Consider the following 21,573-nt stretch of genomic DNA (forward strand, 5'->3'; position numbering starts at 1 on the left):
ATTTCTATTCACTAGTAACTTAGATTATGAAACAGGAAAAAAGATCTACTTACTTAGTAACAAAAACTACTAAGGTTTTAATAGGAAAAGATACCAAAAAGACCTATTTACATGTGTCCTAAATGGACTTCTTCATCACATTCTTAAAAATGGGAGAGCTAGGCTTTATTTCTAGGTGGGAAAATTCCAGGATCTTTGCAAACAAATCTATGATTTCAATAAATCCAACCTATGTAGTGCTTCTGATCAAACTCTTTACAGGGACTGTTGGGAAACTCCAAAAGTCTGATACCAAAATTCATATGCAACAGCAAAGGGCCAAGAATAGCAGAGACTATTTTGTACATAAAACATGGGGGGCACTGGCCCTACCCAATATTGAGGCTTACTGTTAAGAGCTGCAGGAGTTGGGATAGAGTGACACCAGAGGAATAAGCAAACGCACCCACAAAGCAGAATACAGAGAGGTGTGGGACCAAAGTGTCATTATAAATCAGGGGGAAGAATGGACTTATTAACAAATGGTACTGGAGCAAGCAGTTAATCACACGGGGAAGAATTTCTACCTCACATTTACACACCCAAAATGAATGTGAAAACCACAACTTTTAAAATGTTAAAGAAAAAAATATCTTTTATAGCTTTGATGTGGGAAAGGATTTCTCAAGTATGACACAAAAAGTAAAAACCATAAAGAAAATAATTATTTACACACACACAAGAAAATATAACATTTAATACTTTTGTACATCAAAAGACACCATAACAAGACTAGCCAAAGAATGAGCAAAAATATTTGCAATCAGGCAACAAAAGCAAACAGACAAGCAGGACATCAGATGAAAAGGTTTCTGCCCAGCAAAGGAAACAATCACCAGAGTGAAAGGCAACATGTGGAATGGGAGAGAACACTGCAAAGCACGTGTCTGACAAAGGGATGATCTCTAAATATAAAAGAAACCCCTGCAACTCAATAGAACAGACATCCGTCCAAAGGTAACACAAACAGCCATGGGACACCCAAGTCAAACTCACGGGGGTCTCTCTCCAAACCTTCACTTATAACCATGTTTCGCTGCTTCCAGCACAGCAAGACTAAGGGACAAATAATTCTATGGCTCAGGCATAACACACTGATGGGTAGCCAAGAAGTAGAATGGCTACAAGGAGAGGCAAGTGCCAGATCAGAAAGGGCTTTAGAATAAAGAATTTTGTGTTACATACCAGTTCTTGGATTTTAGATAATGGAACCCTTTGAGAAACACTTGGCATTCTCTCTCCAGAAAAATACACATACACACAATTTTGGCAGTTTATGTAGTGCACAGAGCCCCTACTGGCTCACAGAACCCAGGGTGGGAAGCCCTGCTATGGGACCATGTTAAGTCATTGACTAAGTACAGGGATGAAGGTACAAGGACAGGGAGAAAGAGATCAAAATGGCGCTTCAGAAATACCACTCTGGCAATAGTACCTAGGGCAGATTAGAGCAAGACCACCAACTAAAAGCCCACTACAACAGTTCAAGTGGGAAATGATGAGGGCGTGAGCAAGGGAAGTGACAAGAGGGACTGGAGAAAAGGTCGGGGGAGGAATCCTGCCATTAGGAATCAAAGTGGATGTGAAGAATAAGAGGGAAGAAGGCAGGTCTTCTGCAAAGAAACTTCAGTCATTTAACAGGGGGTACTTGCATATCAGATAAACTAAGAACTTCGCTAAGAGCTGGGATACACTGTGGAGTAAGACATACACCATCCCTGTACTTAGGAACAATCCATTGGGTTAATAACAAAGGGTTAAGTGATTCCCATAATAAAGCCCAAGGGATGAAGAAACCTAAGGCGATTTCGTATTTTTAAATCACATAACAGGAGTGACCTACTCACTCGATGACACTAAGTCAAGCAGCATGAGAACCTAAAACAATTTTGCAGCCTAGGCAATCAGCAGGTTAGGAAAGACCTTTACAGGACAGCTTCAACTGGGAACAGAGACGCCCAAGGGCAGTCCGAATGCTTCAGAGTGTTAGGTTACCAAACACCAGCAACTTGCCAGGAGGACCATCTCAGATGCTGCGGAACACCCTGTGCGCACGCGTCCCCACGCCTGTGCGCTGGCCCCTGGGCCTGAGAGTCACACACTCCGCAGCGCCAGGACAGCACAATGCTCGCGCCCAGGGAACTCAAGGTATGAGCAGCCCAGGAGAGGGCAGCGCTTCCTCTGGGGTTCAAAGGGCACGGCTCTCAGAGAGGCTCTAAGGTGGTCCTGATGAATGTTCTATTTTTCAAACTGGATTAGTGGGTAACTGGGTATTTTTTTATCACTATTTTTAAGACAACACGTGTATTTTGACCATTCTGTATAAAATACATTTCATAAAAATGTTTAATATACATTAATCGGAGATAGTAAGATACAAGTCAAGCCAAAACATAGTTTTAAAAAAATTGAGACTGAAATAGAACTAAGAATTTAGTAGTACCACTTCTAACTTTTACATTACGTGACATCCTATGAGAATAAAAATCCAAACAACTCTACTTAGCAAAAAGAGATTCTAGTTTGCAAATAGTTGGAATTTTCTTGAGTTTTCAAATAATTTAAGTTGCAAAAGAAAATAGCCTTCAACTCTCAAGTCTACTTTTTATTTTTTTTAAATGTAGATTTTCTTAGAATAATTTTTAACTAACATAAGCTTAAATATATCATAAAGTTACTCTCCCAGAAGCAATCTTAAATGATTCAAACTTTTGAAGACAAATGAAATAGTTCTGATACTAGGCAATTTACATTAAACACACATACACACCAAAACACACTTTATCATATAGTTCTCTAACAATTTCCATTTCAACTATAAAACTTCTCTTTTTAAGAATAAATATTGCTGGGGAAGTGGGGCAGGGCCAGGGTCAAAAAAAGGAATAAATACTGCTTACCTGTTCCCTACGGAATCTTGAGAGATCTGAAAGTTTGGAATGATAGAGGAAACACCATATTCATCTTGATACTTCTTACAAGATTTGTAATGATGTCTCATGCGATAGAATTTAATCTGTAAGTTATTGATTAAAATGTAATGTGACTTTTAACTTAAAATAGAAGTCAAAAGACTTGAGATATTGTCAACAGGGGGGAAAAAAGAGAAATAGTAAATACTCCATTTAAATAAACAAGAGCTTTTCAAGTAAATAATTAAATTTTTAAGAAGTAAAAATAATAAATTTCTGTCCATTACAGATGTAAATTCACTGCAAAAAAATACTAACAAATGATTTTATATTTGAAACAATAGTAACAGAAAACATAAGATTAAAAGTACTACGAGGTTGCCTCACAGTATCAAGAATTTTATTTTTAACTGCTGCCACCTGGCAGTCAGAAAGCACTTGAAGAGGATGAGCTCCCAGGTTAACTCCTAGAGCCTTTTCCAGTTTCTCAGTGAGGAGGAGAGCCAGAATCGCTCATGTGTTTTTCCAGCTTCACTTCATTGCCCTGTCAGTTAACATCTCCCTCAAAGAGATGGAAAAGCAGATCTGACTTGTGTGAATCATGAAGCAGCAAGTGGTTTTGCTCACTGATTTTATTAACTGTTTGAAAAAGTGGCTGCAATAAATCCATAAACCCATGGATATACTCAAATCCTAACCACTCCTCACCATTTCACTCACTCTCCAAATGATGGAATAAAATCCGGATGGGGGAATTAATGCCAGTTATTTGCCAATATCTCATTTTCCCACCTGTTCCTTAACAATTAAGCAGTCCTCTGCCAAGTATTCTGTGATTTCTTAAATAAACACATAAATACACACGCAAAGAGGGTTGCTAGAGTTCCTTCACTACATAAATACATTTGGCACATTTCTATGTGCAAAAATGCAATAAAGATGCTACCATCAGAAAAACTATGCACGGGTTCAATTGGTAGTAGAGCAGGGTTCAAATGACTTAAATGCCAGTTTGTTGGTAGGTGGTCAATGAGCAATTACTTTGAGAAAAATATCACACTAGAAATTATGCCAAATTTAAAAGATTTTATCTTTCAGTCTTTGCTCTCCATAAATTTATAATCTACTAAACTCTAGAGTCACAAGCTTTTTTAGCCATTTCTACCCAATTCCCACCCGAAGTAATGGCTCTCTCTTGCTATACCTGTTTCGCACAGCACCTGCAGCGCCCAGAAAACTTCCTCATGACATTCTCAAGGTCTAAGGCCCGTTCAGGACACGCTCTCTCTCTTCTAGTCACATTTCCACGGCAGAGGGGACAATGTATTCCGCTTTCTCTCATTGCAGTCAGGAAACATTTTCTACAGAAACTAAACCAAACATATGTGACATGTTAACCACAGAAAAAGCACTCTTTTCATTTCTACGATTAAACACAAACAAGCAGTTATGCATAGGTGTTCATGCGAAATGAGTTAGGCTGTTCCCAGGTACATGAATCTCAAAATTTTAAAAACTATGTACATCTTTCTCAGAGTATACAAATAATAACTGGGCCAGATGGGAATATAAAAGAAATTAAATTCAAGCATGCATTACAACTTTTAACACAGTATATGAAAAATAAACATTAGCATTACATAACATTATCAAAGGAAGCACGGTACAAAGGAATGCCTGGGTATCATCCTGTCTGCACCTCATAGTAGCTGTGTGACCTTAGCCAACACACTTAACCACACTGGATTTGCATTTCATCCCCTTATAAAAAGAGAGACTGGTCCACATGAGCTTTTGTCGCAAACTGATTGATTTTTCACAATGCTGTCCCACAAGGTATGAATAGATCACAGAACAGCACAAAAACTGACCTGGGAAATTCTAGAATAAGCAAAGTTGATAAGGTTTCTCTGCTAAGGAAAACTAAGTGTTGCCAAAATGTAAGTGGTCTGGAAATATGAACATTCTCCACAGTAGTGTGCAATGGAACATAATTTGAGAAATATTTAAGAACCTTCCAGTTGTAAACATTTTTAACCATCATTCTAATTATAACCGAACTCACTAAAAACTTTATTTCTTCTTCCCCAACCCAATGAAATACCAAACTTGATCATTTTGCTTTTGGAAGAAACAGATAAATCTTAGTCATCTGTATCTGGGACCCAGAGTAAGTAAACACTTAATGCAATCCCCTATAAATATAAATAAACCAATCTTCCTCATCTATACTAATCAAAGTTGAGAGTTAGTAGTGTCACACCAGATCACAGAATCTGAGTTTCCTCACTATGTAGCATTGGACAAATCACTTTTCCCTCTAAAATCAGTTTCTTCATTCACAAAATGATAAAAGTATACTTGACGGGGTTGTTCAGAGGATTAAAATAGGTGATGCAGTAAAATGCTCGTCAATATTTTAAATAGTCAAGTGCTCCATAAATAGAAGCTAATACCAATAAAGGAGCATTAGAAGTGATTACCAATAAAAAGCATAAATTACAACATTAGAAATATTCATCATAACCTACAGTCAAAAAAATGCAAAGTAAACAAGACTGATATACCATTTTTCAGTTGTCACACTAAAAATTAGTTTTAAAAATACTAATTATAACCAGTATTAGAGAAGATATATGAGAATGTGCTTTAAGTTTCTGGATAGCAATTTGCATCAGTACTTTTTAAAATCCTTACAGAGAGGGTGTCCCAAAAGTCTGAGTACCATTTTGACCTTTAATAACTTCAAAGTATGCATACTACAAAGTTACAAAAACTGTCATTTCTAAGTTGGTTTAAATTAAAAACTGAAAGTTTAATTGTCTATACTTTGAAAATTTTAAATAATAAATTTTAATTGAAATTATTTGTTTTGGTCAGTGTCTGCATTCTTTAATCAAGGGGCTGTACAAGAGAAAAAAGAAGAGAGGAGTCAGAAAAAAAGCAAAAAAACAAGACTAACCGGAAAGGTCTAGACCATGATAAGATCTGCACTAGAAGGAGGAGAGAGGGACAGAGGATCCCTTCCTGAGAGACACAGTGCTCAGCATTTGTGACCATGATGGGAGTTTCCTATGTTAAAAAATAAAGCCAAGAGAATTGTTGACAATTACTGGTGGGTGTACAAGAAAGCTAGGCAGTTCTAACTTAGAAGACTGAGTAAAAGGTGACAGACTACACTCACCAAGCTAGAAATACTGGCAAAGAAGACTGAGTAGAAAGTGACCGTATTAACTGATTAGAAACTGTTGGAAGAGTTGGTATGACAGAGGAATGATGAGTGCACAAAGTAGCCACAAAAGTCTCAAGTTGTGACACACAGTGAACAACTGGATCTGGAAACAAGGGGGTAAATACAGAGAGCAGACAAGGTCAGAAGTGCACTAAAGAAACAATCAAGAGAAATATAAACATTTAAAGGAGCGTTCAGAGAAGAAGCATCAGAGAAACAGAAGAAGCAAGACTTAATAACGTTACAAAAGCCAAGTCTAATAAGCTACCCAAAAGAATTAACTAAAGTTATGAAGACAACACTGTCACCGAACTATTAAGCTACTTTCCTCTTTAAATAAGGAAGTGAAACTGTTAACAATGTTCATACCAGCAAAATTCCTCACAAAGAGATAATCATGCATGAAAATACGGAGCTTGAGTGAAAGAAATGAAGCAGAACAGTAAATGTTAGTAGGTAAGTTAGTCAATATGCTTGCTAATTTAACAGTTAAAAATAAACATAGAACATTCAAAGACTCAAACAGCCAAGATGCACACACAAAAGTGGATAAAATAAAGCAAAATTTCAAAGCACATTTACTATTTCACTAAGATAGTAAAATGAGAACACTACATATCCACCAGGACTTACATGAAAAAGGTGAAAAATACCAAGTGCTGGTGAGGATGTAGGCAACATGTATTGCACATGTATTGAATTCATGTGCAATGCTATGGGAGTGAAACAGACACAACCTTCTGGAAAATTAATACAACCATTTGGAGAACGACGTGGCAGTATCTACTGTAGCCCACTCTTTCCACCCCAAAGTACATACCGAACAGAATTGCACATATGATCAGAAATTTCCTAAAGAGTTCACAGCCACACTAGCAATAATAGCCAAAAGCCACGCCAATGTTCATGAATAGAATAACTAAATACATTGTGGCATATACACAAAATGAAATTACAGTATGCTGTAATGAGAATGAAAATGGATTAACATAATCTTGGGCTAAAGAAGCCAGATGCAAAAAGCATAAAACTGCATGATTCTATTTAAAGTACAAAGAGCAGGTAAAACTATACTGCTCAAGTCAGAAGAGTGGTATCCTGGAAGAGGCTGGGATACACTCCTTGGAGAGCCGAGTATTAGGAGTTTCAAGAGTGCTGGTAATGTTCTGTTGCTTGATATGGGTGCCGAATACACAGGTGTCCTCAGTTTGGGAAAAATTCATTGAGCTGGACATTTATGTCAGGGCACTTTCTGTTATGTATATTATACTTACATTAAAATTTTTTTAAATAGAATAAAAACAAGGGTAATAACCCGGTTATAATTTATTTTCTAACTGGGCTTAAAAACAGAAAATTGCTAGAAAACTTCCAGAGCTAAAATATGTCTGCAGAATGAGAGACAACTGAATGCCTGGTACAGTGAATTTTAAAAGAACCACACCCAGACAGATCACTGAAATTTTTAAATAATGTTTTTTTTTTCCAACTTCTATTGGCTTCCAGAAAGGGAGTAAAAAAACAGCTTACTAAGGAAAGAGAATCAGATTAGTATCAAACTTATCAGCAGTAAAAGACAGACGACCGAACAGGAGAATGATGTGCTCGATGTTCTGAGGGAAAATGGCTTAAAACCTAGAAGTTCATCTTCTAGATAATAAATCACTTGCTTTATATACTTTAGGCATTTCTGGTAAAATGCAATAAACACTGGAAAACTCTGTGCCCTGGAAACCTGCACACTAAAACTTACAGGGCTTGTGGGGAAATGATTGGGGTAGACTACTGAGCAACCCCATCACAGACACTAACAGAGAGCTAAGCAATCCTAATAAAAATATTAACATTTACAAAGACCCTGAAAGTCCCCAATGAACACTTTACCCTAAGATTTTTTTTAAAGGGGTGAGGGTATTATAAGGGATGGCTGAGGCTTGAGAAGTATGGAAATAATAAAGGAGAACCACACAATATCTATTCCGAGAGCGCTCATGACCAAACTGAGCCAGGAAGCCAGGCTGGGCATTTTGTGGGAAGTGTGTAGTTCAGTGACTGGTCCTATTCAGCTGAGTTTTAGTGAGCTCTGCTCTGGTATAATCTGTTGTAGAACAACAGAAAGTACCACTGGTCAATCTGTCACTCATCTTTAACCTTGGTAGTGGTCTTATGAAATGGAAAATTTTATTTTTAATGTAGTCTAAATTTATCACCTTTTCCTAAGATTACTGTAGGTGTTTTTGTAGTCTTAAAAATTCAAGGTTGGATATTCCTCTGCACCCTTCTAAAATAAGTTTTGCTCATTACATTTAAGTTTTTAGTCTATTAAAATTAAAGACACAGCTCAATATGGTGTCACTAATGCTGCACCAAGTCACCAAACCAGGGCTTAACATCGAAATCTAATTACAGTTCCAACCTCCCCCAGAATGTAGTCTGTCAAGAATTTTTGGGTCAGCATCATGCGTAAGATGATCTGTCACATGAGTCTTCTCCATTTTACCTAAAAGAAGACGAGGTAATCTGCATTATAAAACCCCTTGCTCTTCCCCCTAAGAGAAAGTGATCTTGCCTGAAACAATCCCTTTCTTTTGTTAATCACTTTCCCCACCCATCTATAAAAACCATAAACTTTGTGCAACTCTTTGCAGCATCTTGCTAGAGGGGATGCTGCCAGATTCATGAATTGCTTCATAAAGGCAATGAGAGCTTCGAATTTACTTGAATTTTTTTTTCAATACTATTGAAAAATATTTTTTTGTATAGTATACAGTAAAGTTTCCATATGCAAAGCCATTGCCAAGTATTACTGGAGTGAATAAGCCATATTTTCCCTATTTACTTGCCATGACATACCTATCAAAAATAAAATTTCTAATACATGTGCAGGACGGTTGCTGGGCTTTCTAGTATGTTCTACTGATCATTTATCTACTGCTGAATCAACACCGTACTATTCTAATTATTAAAATTGCATAATATGTTACCACCTGGTAGAATTGGTTCTATCTTATGTTCTACTTTTTCCAAATATTCTTAATACTTTTGCGGTCATTAACTCATCAAAATTTTTAAATCAATTCTCCAACTTCTACCAAAAAAATCATGTTGAGGTTTTATTGGAATTACATTAGCATTTTTAGAATTATCTGGAGAGAAACTGGCATCCTAATTTTACTGAAGCTCTATCCATAAATGTCATGTTTATGCATTTATTCAGACCTTTTATTTTCCAATAAAATTTTTCCTACAGAAGCTTTGTACATTAGATTTATTCTAATATTCTAAATACTCATAAACTTTTTATTGCATTATAAGTAAGGTTTTTCCTACTGAAATCTTTATCTAATTATTGTTGGTATGAAGAAATGTTACTGACTTCTGTGTACTGCTCTTGTATCCACTAACCTCTGTACACTCTACTAGTTCTCATCGTTTGTCAGTTTTTCTCTTAGGTCTTGTATGTAATTTTGTCATCTGCAAATTATGACAATTTTCTCTCTTCCTCTTCCATCTTTGTATATCTTATTTCTTCTTTTCCCACTGAATTGCCTAAAACCTGGAATGGAATATTAAATGGTAGGGGTGAAGCAAACAACCTTCTCTAGTTCCTGATGAGAAAAGCACTTAGCTCATCGTTCAGTGTATCTGCTATAGATTTTAAGGACACTACCCACAATTTGGATCAAAGAAAGTTCCATTCTATTCTTAATCTGCTATGACGTTTTATAACAGCAGATGCTTTCAGCATCTACTGCAATGATCATATGCTTTCTTTCCTTTCATCTGTTAATGTGATCTAGCAGTTGAACATCCCAATCCTTTTCTACTTTGAGGATCTTCCCCTTGTGTGATCATCAGTGAAAATTATCCCCTTTCAAAGAAGTGGATTTAAATATCTTACGATGATTGTGGGTCTGTCAATCCTCCCCTATAATTCTGCTAGTTTTCACCTATATTGTAATGTTGGTAGATGCATAAAAGATTATGATTGCTCCTTTTATCCATATGAAGTGTCTCTCTCCTTTGTAATGTACCCGAATTAAATTTTGTCCAATGTTCATTTGCTACACCACTTTCTTTTGGGTGACACAGAAAATACAGATGCAGAAAAGTCAGCACTTTCAGATATTCTCCAAAGACCCAACTCTGCTGCAACACAGCAAACCCACGGATGCCTAGTGATCACCGAACTTGACAAAACCATCCCTTAAAACCACAGAGCTCATGGGGAGAACGGGGGTGGGGAAGTACCTCAAGTGTACATACCCAAAACAATAAATTGGTTGTAGATGCATTCACATTTAAAAGTTTAAATTCAGCCTGAAAAATTATGCATTACTCGTTATAATTACTGATAAAGAAAATCTTAACAGCATTTATAATGTTTTATATTCCCTGGGGAAAACACTGTATGCAAATATAACAGTTTTCAGTGCATACAATATACCATCATTTGTGTAAAAACAGGGAGGGGAAAGAATGTGTGCACATACATGAGGCATCTGAAAGGGTCCAGGAAAAATCAACAGTGACATATACTGTGCCACAGGGGAGCACACAAGGAGTGACAACAAGAAACTTCATTTCTATACCTGTTTGTATTTTTGGATTTTTCGAACTGTGCGAATATATTACCTATTTTTTAAATATTTTGATTAAAATATTTAAAAACTTAGTAGTTAAATTTTGTGTGATAGATACATGGAAGTCAGTTTCTTTATCCTTTATGCTTTTCTCCACTGAATTCCTCAAAAGAAAAAAGTCATCTAAAGGAAGAAAGGAAAGAATAAATAGGAAATTAAGGAGAGGTAAGGACAGGCAAAGATAAGTTAGGGGAGTTTGTTGAGTGTAAAAAGACAAGTTGTGTAACGTGTATCATATGATCTCATATATGCTTTTTTAAGTGCATATATGTTTATAAATGCCTGAGAAGAAGGCTGGAAAAAAATACACCAATCTTTTAACAAGGGTTACACCTCTAGCAAGGGGAATAGGAATGAAGGGGACTTACCCTTTCTTACACTTTACTGTTGTTTACATTTAATATGTATTGCCTTTATAACAGAAAATACTACATTTTTAAATTAATAGTGTCATTTAAAAATATACTTATATAGTGCTTAGACCAGGTAGAAAATTAAGATCTTAATAATATTTAATGTGAAATCTAGAAAGTACTATTCCAATAAATCCCAAGAAACATGTCATTATTTTTAAATAAAAAATGTAAAATTTTTATAAACGAGAAAGGAAAATATTCAAAACACTTACTAATTCATATTTTACATAACTCACTACAAAGTTAAATTTTCAAAATTCCAAATATAGTATACATCATTCCAAAGTATATCCAAATACAGTACATCATCCAAATAGTTCTATTTATGAGATATATAGGGGCTTTAATTTCAAAACTCACAAGGCCAGCCAGAAAAAATTTATAGATTCATCAATTTTACTTATAAGCATACACTCGGAAGTCCTAAATCAGGCACAATGGTCTAACAGAAAGCCTGTGGAATAATTTTTTTTATTACTAAATAAATCTTAGCAAACCAAGCACAACCGAACTTTAAAATAATTGTCTAATATAGCTTTCTATCAGAGCACAAAGCTATAAATTTCAAAATACACTACATATAAATTTATAATTTTCTTGTTTATATTGTTACCATCTTAAAGGGTACCTAAGGAAGCTTCAAAAAGCTCAACATCTATTCTTGTCTAAAATACTTAATATGATCCAAAAGGATAACAAAGTATAAATTATAGAATATGGTTCTAAATTATAGAATATGGTTAATTTATATTATTAATTATAATGAACTAAAGCATAAATCAGTCATTAAAAAGCTTTTAAACCCCTTCCTAGAAGCCACGTGTTTACTTAGTAGGAAGTAACTACTTATGATGTGTTCTGTGAGGGGTGCATCTTCCTCGGTGTCTGACATACCAGGTGTACAAAAAATGTTGAGTCAAATGTTGAATGAATTTTTACTTAAAGGTAGAACAAATACAACAATTGCTATTTAGCACTTATTTTAAAAAATATTGGCAATGGCTATACAAAGATTTAACGCCATAAAATACAGAAAAGCAAGAAACAAACACCACCTTAGATGACAAAACTGTTCTTTTGGAAAATCCAAAACTAACCCCAAAATTACAACACGTAATAAATGAATTGAACAAACTGTACAACATAAACTCTCCAAATGTTAGCTATGTTACTACAGACTACTGATACCGTCAAAAACAATAAAAAACAGTTATAAAAAAACTAAAAAAGTAAACAGGTTTAATATTAACTTAGGACTTTATATTTACTCAAAACATAAGGACACAAGGAAGAAGCAAAAATTCTAGCTGAATAAACATAAAGTAATAAATGCAAAAGAGGGCTTTATTAAATATTGAAACTTCTTTAAAGACTGGCAAGAATATACCTCACAAAGCAAAAATGGTTAACAAAGGTTCAAAAGCAATTTAATAGAGGAAAGATAGACTTTTCAGTAAATGATGTGGGAGCAACTGGACATCCACAGGCAAAAAAATTATCCTCAATCTAAGTCAGCCACCTAATACAAAAATTAACTAGAAAAGGATCAAGAACTGTAATAAACTGGGAGATGGCCATCCAAAGATACATCCACAGGACAGATCCAACTGAAGTAAAGCATTTGGGGCTGAGGAAATTAGCTGAAATTATGTGGTATTAAATGCCATCTGAAGTGTCTCTGTAAGAGAGGCAGAGAGATTTGACACAAAGTGAAAGCACTTTATGAGAGAGGTGGGGGTTGAAGTGGTGTGGCCCCTGGGGCCTGAGGTCCTGCCAACACCTTGATTTGGATCCATTTAAGTTGATTTCTGACTTCCAGCCTCCAGAATTGTAGAAAATAAGTTTCTGTTGTTTTAAGCGCCAACAAGTTTGTAGTAATTTGTTACAGCAGCTATAGGATGCTAATAGTTAAATGTAAAACTTTAAACTATAAAACATGCAGGAAAAAAAACAGGAAAAAATATTCTCAATACAGAGCTATACAGGGTTCTTAAACTTAATGTTTAAAGCACATTCCATAAAAGGAAGAAATAATAAGTGGATTTCCTAAAAATTAAAAACATTTGCTGTGCAAAACACTGCTTTTAACTCTGTTAAGAGGATAAAAAAGACAAACCACACACTGGAAAAAAAACACAGGACTAAAATCAGGGAACACATAACCAAGTCTCAAAGCCCAGTGGTTACAAAGGAAACCATCCAATTACAACACCAGCAAGACATGAAGAGATGTGCCTTTACCTGAGAAGATACACAGACGGTAAATGAGCATACAAAAAAGATGTTCAACATCATCAGCCATTAGAGAAACAGAAATTAAATTCAAGAAATATCACTAACACATCTGCTAACATGGCTAAAATTTTTAAATAATGACAACTGGAAATGCTGGTGAGAATGCAAAAAAATGGATCCCTCGTACATTGCTGATGGAAATATAAAATGGTACAGATACTGGAAAACAATTTGGCATGTTCTTAAAAAACAAAAAATCCAACTACCATTTTGACCCAATAATTGCATTTTGGGGCATTTATCCAGAGAACTAAAGGCTTATGTTCACATAAAAGCCTGCACATGAATATTTATAGCAACTTTATTTGTAATAGTCAAAAACTGGCTATTCCTGATGTCCATCAGTTGGTGAATGGCAGACAAGAATGTGGTAGCAGCCATAAGGCATATGCGTGCAGACTCAGCAATAAAGGGACTAACAGCTGATATACACACCCAACAACCTGAATCTCCAGAGAATTATGCTGAATGAAAAAGAAATCTCAAAAGGTTACATATTGTATGATTCCATTAATGTAACATTAAGGTACCTAATTCTTTTTTTGGTAACAGCTCTATTGAGATATAATTCACATACCATAAAATTCATCCATCTGAAGTATACAACTGAATGGTTTTTACTGTATTTACAGAGTCATGCAATATGTAAGATTCTTAAAATGACAAAATTACAGAAATGGAGAACACGAGAAAATTAGTGCCTGCTGAGGAAGAGTGGAGTGGGATTGAGAGGAAAGTGGGTGTGGCTATAAAAAGGGCTATGTGAGCAATTTTGTGGTGATGGAAATGTTCTTCATCAATGTATATACACTGGTTATATTTACAAAATATTACATTGGGGAATGCTGGGTCAGGGAACACAGGAGTTGCATATTATTTCTTACAACTACATGTGAATCTGCAATGACCTCAAAATAAAAAGTGTAAAAAAGTTATTCTTAAAAAGCAAAAATAATAAACGTAACCTGATTTTTCTTTTACTTATGTCCATATTTTATAATGAATATTCACTTGATAAATACATATTAAGTACTTCCCACCTAACATACACTAGGTACACAACCAGGGGGAAGTGACAAAAATCCCTACCCTGACGGGACTTAAGAGAATTCAGGTCCTGTGAAAGACTGGTCTGTATGTATGATATCCCCAAAAACCATTTAACACGTCCTATTATATTGCACTAAAACAGCAAAAGTAATGGAAGTGAAGAGTCCCCAAAGAATTAAGTTGTTTTAAAAAGGCTTTTAAAGCAACAGAAAAAGGATTCCCTTGAAGAAATTTTGAGGTGAAATTAATAAGAATGGCAAATTAAGATTCAAAGGCACACATCACGTATCTCAGTAGATGCTAAGTGAATCCATAAAATGGACAAATTTTTTAAAAAGATTCAACAAATAGAAAAAATTGCCTAGCATTGTAACTTTAGAGAATCCAGTGCCTCATATTTGAATGTATGACATAATAACATATGAAAGCAAAGCAACTAAAACGGAAAACAATGTAAGTTTAATTAATAAATTATAATACACCATTAAAATGTAGTCATAGAAATGATCACAAATGTTCCCAGATCACACTCTGTGAATAATAAAACTATAAATTAGCATATAAAAATATGGAAAAATGCAGACAGCCTTGCTAGCAACTAAAGAAACAGATTTTAAAGTGATTTCTAGACACCATAATTGTATTAAACTACCAAAGTTGCAAAAAAAGTTGGCAAAGATAATGTGATGTGTGTGCACTTTCTTAGTACTAATGGTATTTTGTAAGTTAACTCAATTTTGTGGAAAGCAACAAGACATTTATACAAATAGCAGTAAGTATTTATGGAGTACTTAATTTGTGCTATAAGCAGAGTTACAGAAACTTTACATTCATTATTTTGAATTCTTAAAAATAAATAAAAAGTTCCTTTATTTTACAGATAAGGAAACTAAGACTTAAAAAATAAAAAGAAACCTCTAAGAGGCTGAAGGCTAAAAGATGCTTCTTTATTAGGCTTGCATGTTCCTACTATCTGCCCTGAAAAGTTCCTAATACCTCAGGGTCTTTGCCCAGAATGCTCCCTCTCCCCAGAATAGTCTACACACAAACACTGCTCTCCACAAGTATCTACACATTACTTACAGCCCAGAAAGACCACCAACCCATCCTAGATGTGGTGCCCTTGCTATTTTCTCTCCCTCCCTCTCTCTGCCCCCAACTGTACCTCTCTCTCTTTCTTCCCAACCCCCATAAGTTTATAATCACATGTTTATCCAAGTGTTTGTTTTAATTAAAATGTCTCACCAATGCCAGCTCCAAGGGCAGGGATCACATCTATCTGTTCATCACTCCTTACCTAGCACCCCTGAATGACCTGACCAAGTGATTCAGCTAGTAAGCAGTGGTCTTCCAGCACCAACCGTATATTTCATTACTCAATACTGAATGCACATAACAGGTCAGTAAGTATAAGTAAATCTAGGTTGCTACCTGTACAGAGCTCACAGTCTAACTCCTAAGAATGACATTAATCTAATCATCTGATTCCAAAAATGTGATTATGAACCGTGATAAGAAGTACAAGGGAAGTTACTCAGGTCTTTTATCTCCAATTTACCGTTATTTCCTCTGACCCACCAAGCACAACTCCTCAGATTGAAAAAACTGCTTATTCTTCATCTCCTTTTGGCTGGACTAATGAATTTGCTAGATAGAGCTTATTTCAAAACAAAGTACAAGGGGGAAGAAAAGAGTGTAAATCAAGATTACTAAAACTATTTTGACATATCAAAGGAGTCTGCATCTTTAGGAGAGTGGACTACCCTGAAACAACTTAAAAGGTTATCTTAAGTTTCTCTCAACTTTAAACTAGCAGATGCCTGGTGAACTTCTCTTCTTATCTATTCTCCTAACAAGAGACTGGTCAACAGTTGTTGGGAGAAAAAAATGACCAACATGCTCTTGATTTTAGTATTAACTAATTAATTATAAATCCAGCACCTCTTGTTTTCCTAGTCTATAACCAAAATCATTCCAAGTAACTTAAACTTTAAAAAAAAAAAATCATACATTTCAAGTAAGTCTTCAGGACTTAAAATTAGGTACTCTTCTGTTACATAAATCAATAGCGTAGTTGTTTTTTAATTACGCCATTTTATAAATGTTTGTCAAGAGGATTTAGATAAGGTCTTAAAAACCTTAAGAAAAAAAGATGGCCAAAAGCACATTTATTCTATCAGTAAGAACCCATATAAGCCTGGCTTGTGGATTATAACAAGTATAGAAGAAATTAAGGAAATATATACTGAGAACACAACTGCTCACAAGATACTGATAGAATTGTTAAGACTGTAAGAAATATAAACTGAAAACTCAGATACTGGATAATCTAGAGCAGGCTGGTAGAGAATTACAGGAATCTGTGCTTAATGAGAAGTGGAAGCTGATTTACATCAGCTCATTTTAAAAGATGCCTCCTTATAAGGATGCCCCAAGCAAGGAGATTAGATTTCCATTTTTAAGAGTAAAGCAAGGCATCAGCTTGTTATATCTGACTTTCACTGGGATGGAGCTTACTTTTGACAGTGTACAGGAAGTTTGGTTTGGTTGAAAATTACAAGGAAAACACCAAAAACGATAAATACCTGACTGCTATGCCAGTAGTCTGTACCTTCTTCTGAAACCTTACTTGGAATACCTGCTGAACTTAAATATTCTTAATTCATTTTCACATGTTTTTCAAAATTATACATCTGACCACTCTAAGGCCTCTAACACTGATGATTATGTTTCCTGAAAATTCTTAATTTCCTCCATCACATTCTACTCTGGTTTTCGTCCTGGCCTGTCCATTCCTCCTCACGCTGCTCTTTTCTCCACTCCATATTTAAACACATTTTCCAGCACCTTGTTCTATCTAGGCCCTCTTCCATCTCTCAGGGCATGCACCTCCCTCAGCAGCTACATGCACACTCATTGTAGCTCTAGCTTCATGTATTCCAGATCTCTGTATATAGACTTAGCCATTGGACACACAACCATCAAATCTTACACAATTTCCTTAAGATGTCAAGAATCGTTCTCTCCATTCCCACTTTCATTACCTCAGTTCAAGTTCTAACCATTTCTCTCTGACACAGCAATGAATGACCTCTTCAATATTCTCACCACTACCAAGTGGCACCACGCCACTGATGTGAACTTTCTAAAACTGAAACACGACCATGCTGCTCTCTGCCAAAAATGACTGAACAGGTAGGTATCTATGCCTTTCAGAAAAAAGTTCACATTGGCTTACACAGAAAGTTCCTGCCAATATCTCTAAGCTTCATCTCCACTATACTCATCCATCTCCAGCCAAACTCTGTAGTCCAGATAGTCATCCTCTGTAATCCCCCTTTGCCTCGGCGTCTGCTATAAACCTAATGAGGGCATCTCCCAATGGACCCTAACACCAATTGTGACCTCAAGTATTACTTCATGCAGGAAATCTCCTCTAACTCAAAAGCTGATCCAGACACCTGTTCTCAATGCTCAAATAAAGTTTTCCAACCAAATCTTTTCTCCATCAAACACATTTACACACAGGTCTTCTCCATTAGCTTATTAAAAGTCTCCAGGGAAAGAGCACTTCATGTTCCCTGTACCTGGCATACAGACAGCACTCAACTGCTGTTTGCAGGAATGAACAGGGATTAAATGGGAATTTCTATTTTGGTCAAGTTATCCTAATGATAAGGAATTTGCTCCTTTGGAGTAAGTCGGTGGGCAAATCCTTTTCTGTGGTTGAAAGAGCAATGAAAACTTAACTTCAGCAAATAACACAGTAAACTAGATTATTTAAAACAGATTTATATTTCCCCACCAAACTCGTTCCAGTCAATTGAGACCATGTTCCACCCTTATCACCCCTTCCAAATAAACCTTTTTGTCCCACTACCTTCTTTTAATTCATTGTTCAGCCAGAACCTTCAAACCATTGTGTGTGTTTGAGAGAGGATATGATGGTAAAAGAGGGGATGGAGGAGTGCGACAGGGCACGAAGTGTCCGGTTCCTCTAATCAACATTATGTTTCATTTCCACATCTTGTCTGGTCCCATCCAAGCTCAATGAGATGATTTAAGAAAGGTTCTCAAAAATCACCTCCACTCTATTCCATAGCCTTGACATCAAGCCAAATTACTGTGATTTAAAATGACCCACAGGGACGTGAACTAGAAAGAACTGCTGAAGCTTAGAGGGGAGCTAACGATACAGTGAGTTCTATGAGGTCAATGACCCAAAGAGCCACTGAAATGATTCTGTCCAGAAGAACCCTACACATCCTCCCACTCTGCCTTCAGCCCCTACCTTCCACCCACTGGCAGCACAAGCACGGGAGTGGCACTGAGTTATGTAACAAATATTGACAGGTTAAAAGTGCACACCTAGACATCTCAAAATATTTTTCCAAAATGTGCATTTGTTGTACCAAATAATAAAGTAATTTCAGACCGTCATTCATCTCACACTGACAGTAAAAAAGCAACTGGCGAGTACCTGGGAGAGGCGGAGCCAAAATGGCGGCATGAGTAGAGCAGCGGAAATCTTCTCGCAAAACCACATATATTTTTGAAAATACAACAAATACAACTCTCCCTAAAAGAGAGACCAGAAGACAGGACAATAGCCAGACTACATTCACACCAGCGAGAACCCAGCGCCTAGCGAAGGGGATAAGACACAAGCCGTGGCCAGACGGGACCCGAGCGCCCCTCACCCCAGCTCCTGGCAGGAGGACAGGAGTCGGAGTGGGGAGGGAGAGGGAGCCCAGGACTGCTAAACACCCAGCCCCAGCCATCCACACCAGAGCACAGATACAGTGCGTGCGTGGGTGCTGTAAACTAGGGAAACAGGACAGTAAGACCTGTGAGCGGGTCCCCACGGCCGGCGCCCCGGGAACAAAGAAAAGCGAGTGCTTTTTGAAAGTCTTAAAGGGACAGGGACCCCACTGCTGGACGGAAGCGTCCCGGGACACTTAGCCCAGCAGCTGGGAATCCCGGGGAATTCTGGGCACCCTAACCCCCTGTGCAGCAGGGCTGCTCGGAGGCCCCTCACAGAGATAAACGGCCTCCTGGCCATTTCCCCAATGACATGGCTCCGCCATATCGGAGCAGCAGCCCGAGGCAGGCCACACCCACAGCAACTGCGGAGCTAAACTCCATAGCAGCCGGGCAAGAATCAGAGGACCCGTCTGCGCGCGGCTGCCCAGCACAAGCCGCTAGAGGTCACTGTTCTCCCAGGAGAGGAAGGCCACAAACCAACAAGAAGGGACGTTCTCCCAGTTGTCACATGCCCCAGCTCCGCAAACTACCTCTATCATCATGAAAAGGCAGAAAAATTTGATACAGAGCAAAATCACAACCCCTGAGAAGGAGATACACCTAACCAGTCTTCCTGAAAAACAATTCAAAACAAAAATCATAAACATGCTGATGGACCTGCAGAGAAATATAAAAGAGCTATGGGATGACGTCCGGAGGGAGATTACAGCAGTGAAACAATCTCTGGAAGGATTTATAAGCAGAATAGATAAGATGCAAGAGGCCATTGATGGAATAGAAACCAGAGAACAGGAACGCACAGAAGCTGATGCAGAGAGAAAAAAAGGACCTCCAGGAATGAAGCAATATTAAGAGAATTCTGTGACCAATCCAAAAGGAACAATATCTGCATTATAGGGGTACCAGAAGAAGAGAGAGAAAAAGGGATAGAAAGTGTCTTTGAAGAAATAATTGCTGAGAACTTCCCCAAACTGGGGGAGGAAATAGTTTCTCAGACTACGGAAGTACACAGAACTCCCAATAGGAAGGACCCAAAGAGGACAACACCAAGACACATAATAATTAAAATGGGAAAGATCAAGGACAAGGACAGAGTATTAAAGGCAGCCAGAGAGAGAAAAAAGGTCACCTACAAAGGAAAACCCATCAGGCTATCATCAGACTTCTCAACAGAAACCTTACAGGCCAGAAGAGAATGGCATGATATATTTAATGCAATGAAACAGAAGGGCCTTGAACCAAGGATACTGTATCCAGCACAATTATCATTTAAATATGAAGGAGGAATTAAACAATTCCCAGACAAGCAAAAGTTGAGGGAATTTGCCTCCCACAAACCACCTTTACAGGGTATCTTAGAGAGAATGCTCTAGATGGGAGCACTTCTAGAAAGAGCACAGAACAAAACATCCAACATATGAAGAATGGAGGAGGAGGAATAAGAAGGGAGAGAAATAATCATCAGGCTACATTTATAATAGCTCAATAAGTGAGTTAAGTTAGACAGTAAGGTAGTAAAGAAGCTAACCTTGAACCTTTGGTAACCACGCATCTAAAACCTGCAATGTCAATAAGTACATATCTTTCAATAATCACCCTAAATGTAAATGAACTGAATGCACCAATCAAAAGACACAGAGTAATAGAATGGATAAATAAGCAAGACCCATCTATATGCTGCTTACAAGAGACTCACCTCAAACCGAAAGACATGCACAGATTAAAAGTCAAGGGATGGAAAAAGATATTTCATGCAAACAACAAGGAGAAAAAAGTAGGTTTGCAATACTAGTATCAGACAAAATAGACTTCAAAACAAAGAAAGTAACAAGAGATAAAGAAGGACATAACACAATGATAAAGGGCTCAGTCCAACAAGAGGATACAACCATTATAAATATATATGCACGCAATACAGAAGCACCAACATATGTGAAACAAATACTAGCAGAATTAAAGGAGGAAATAGAATGCAATGCATTCATTTTGGGAGACTTTAACACACCACTCACTCCAAAGGACAGATCCACTAGACAGAAAATAAGTAAGGACACAGAGGCACTGAACAACACACTAGAACAGATGGACCTAATAGACATCTAAAGAACTCTTCATCCAAAAGCAACAGGACACACATTCTTCTCAAGTGCACATGGAACATTCTCCAGAATAGACCACATACTAGGCCACAAAAAGAGTCTCAGTAAATTCCAAAACACTGA

At 36.9% G+C, this 21,573-nt stretch overlaps 1 protein-coding gene across 3 annotated transcripts in view; it reads right to left on the reverse strand.

Moving 5' to 3' along the window:
- The window catches only part of RNF138 (ring finger protein 138), a 42,289-nt gene that overhangs the window by 15,972 nt on the left and 4,744 nt on the right, over nt 1-21,573 (reverse strand). For 2 of the 3 annotated variants that reach the window (XM_057503980.1, XM_057503979.1), the window contains exons 2-3: nt 4,156-4,321; nt 2,940-3,055 (exon numbers count right to left, since the gene is read on the reverse strand). The exons of the other annotated variant lie outside the window; for it this stretch is intronic. In XM_057503980.1, coding sequence (XP_057359963.1) covers nt 2,940-3,055; nt 4,156-4,321 — 282 coding nt within the window. The remainder of the gene's footprint in view (nt 1-2,939; nt 3,056-4,155; nt 4,322-21,573) is intronic. 3 annotated transcript variants of the gene reach the window in all.

The sequence above is a fragment of the Manis pentadactyla genome, chromosome 6 (assembly GCF_030020395.1).
Source record: "Manis pentadactyla isolate mManPen7 chromosome 6, mManPen7.hap1, whole genome shotgun sequence".
Lineage (NCBI taxonomy): Eukaryota > Metazoa > Chordata > Mammalia > Pholidota > Manidae > Manis > Manis pentadactyla.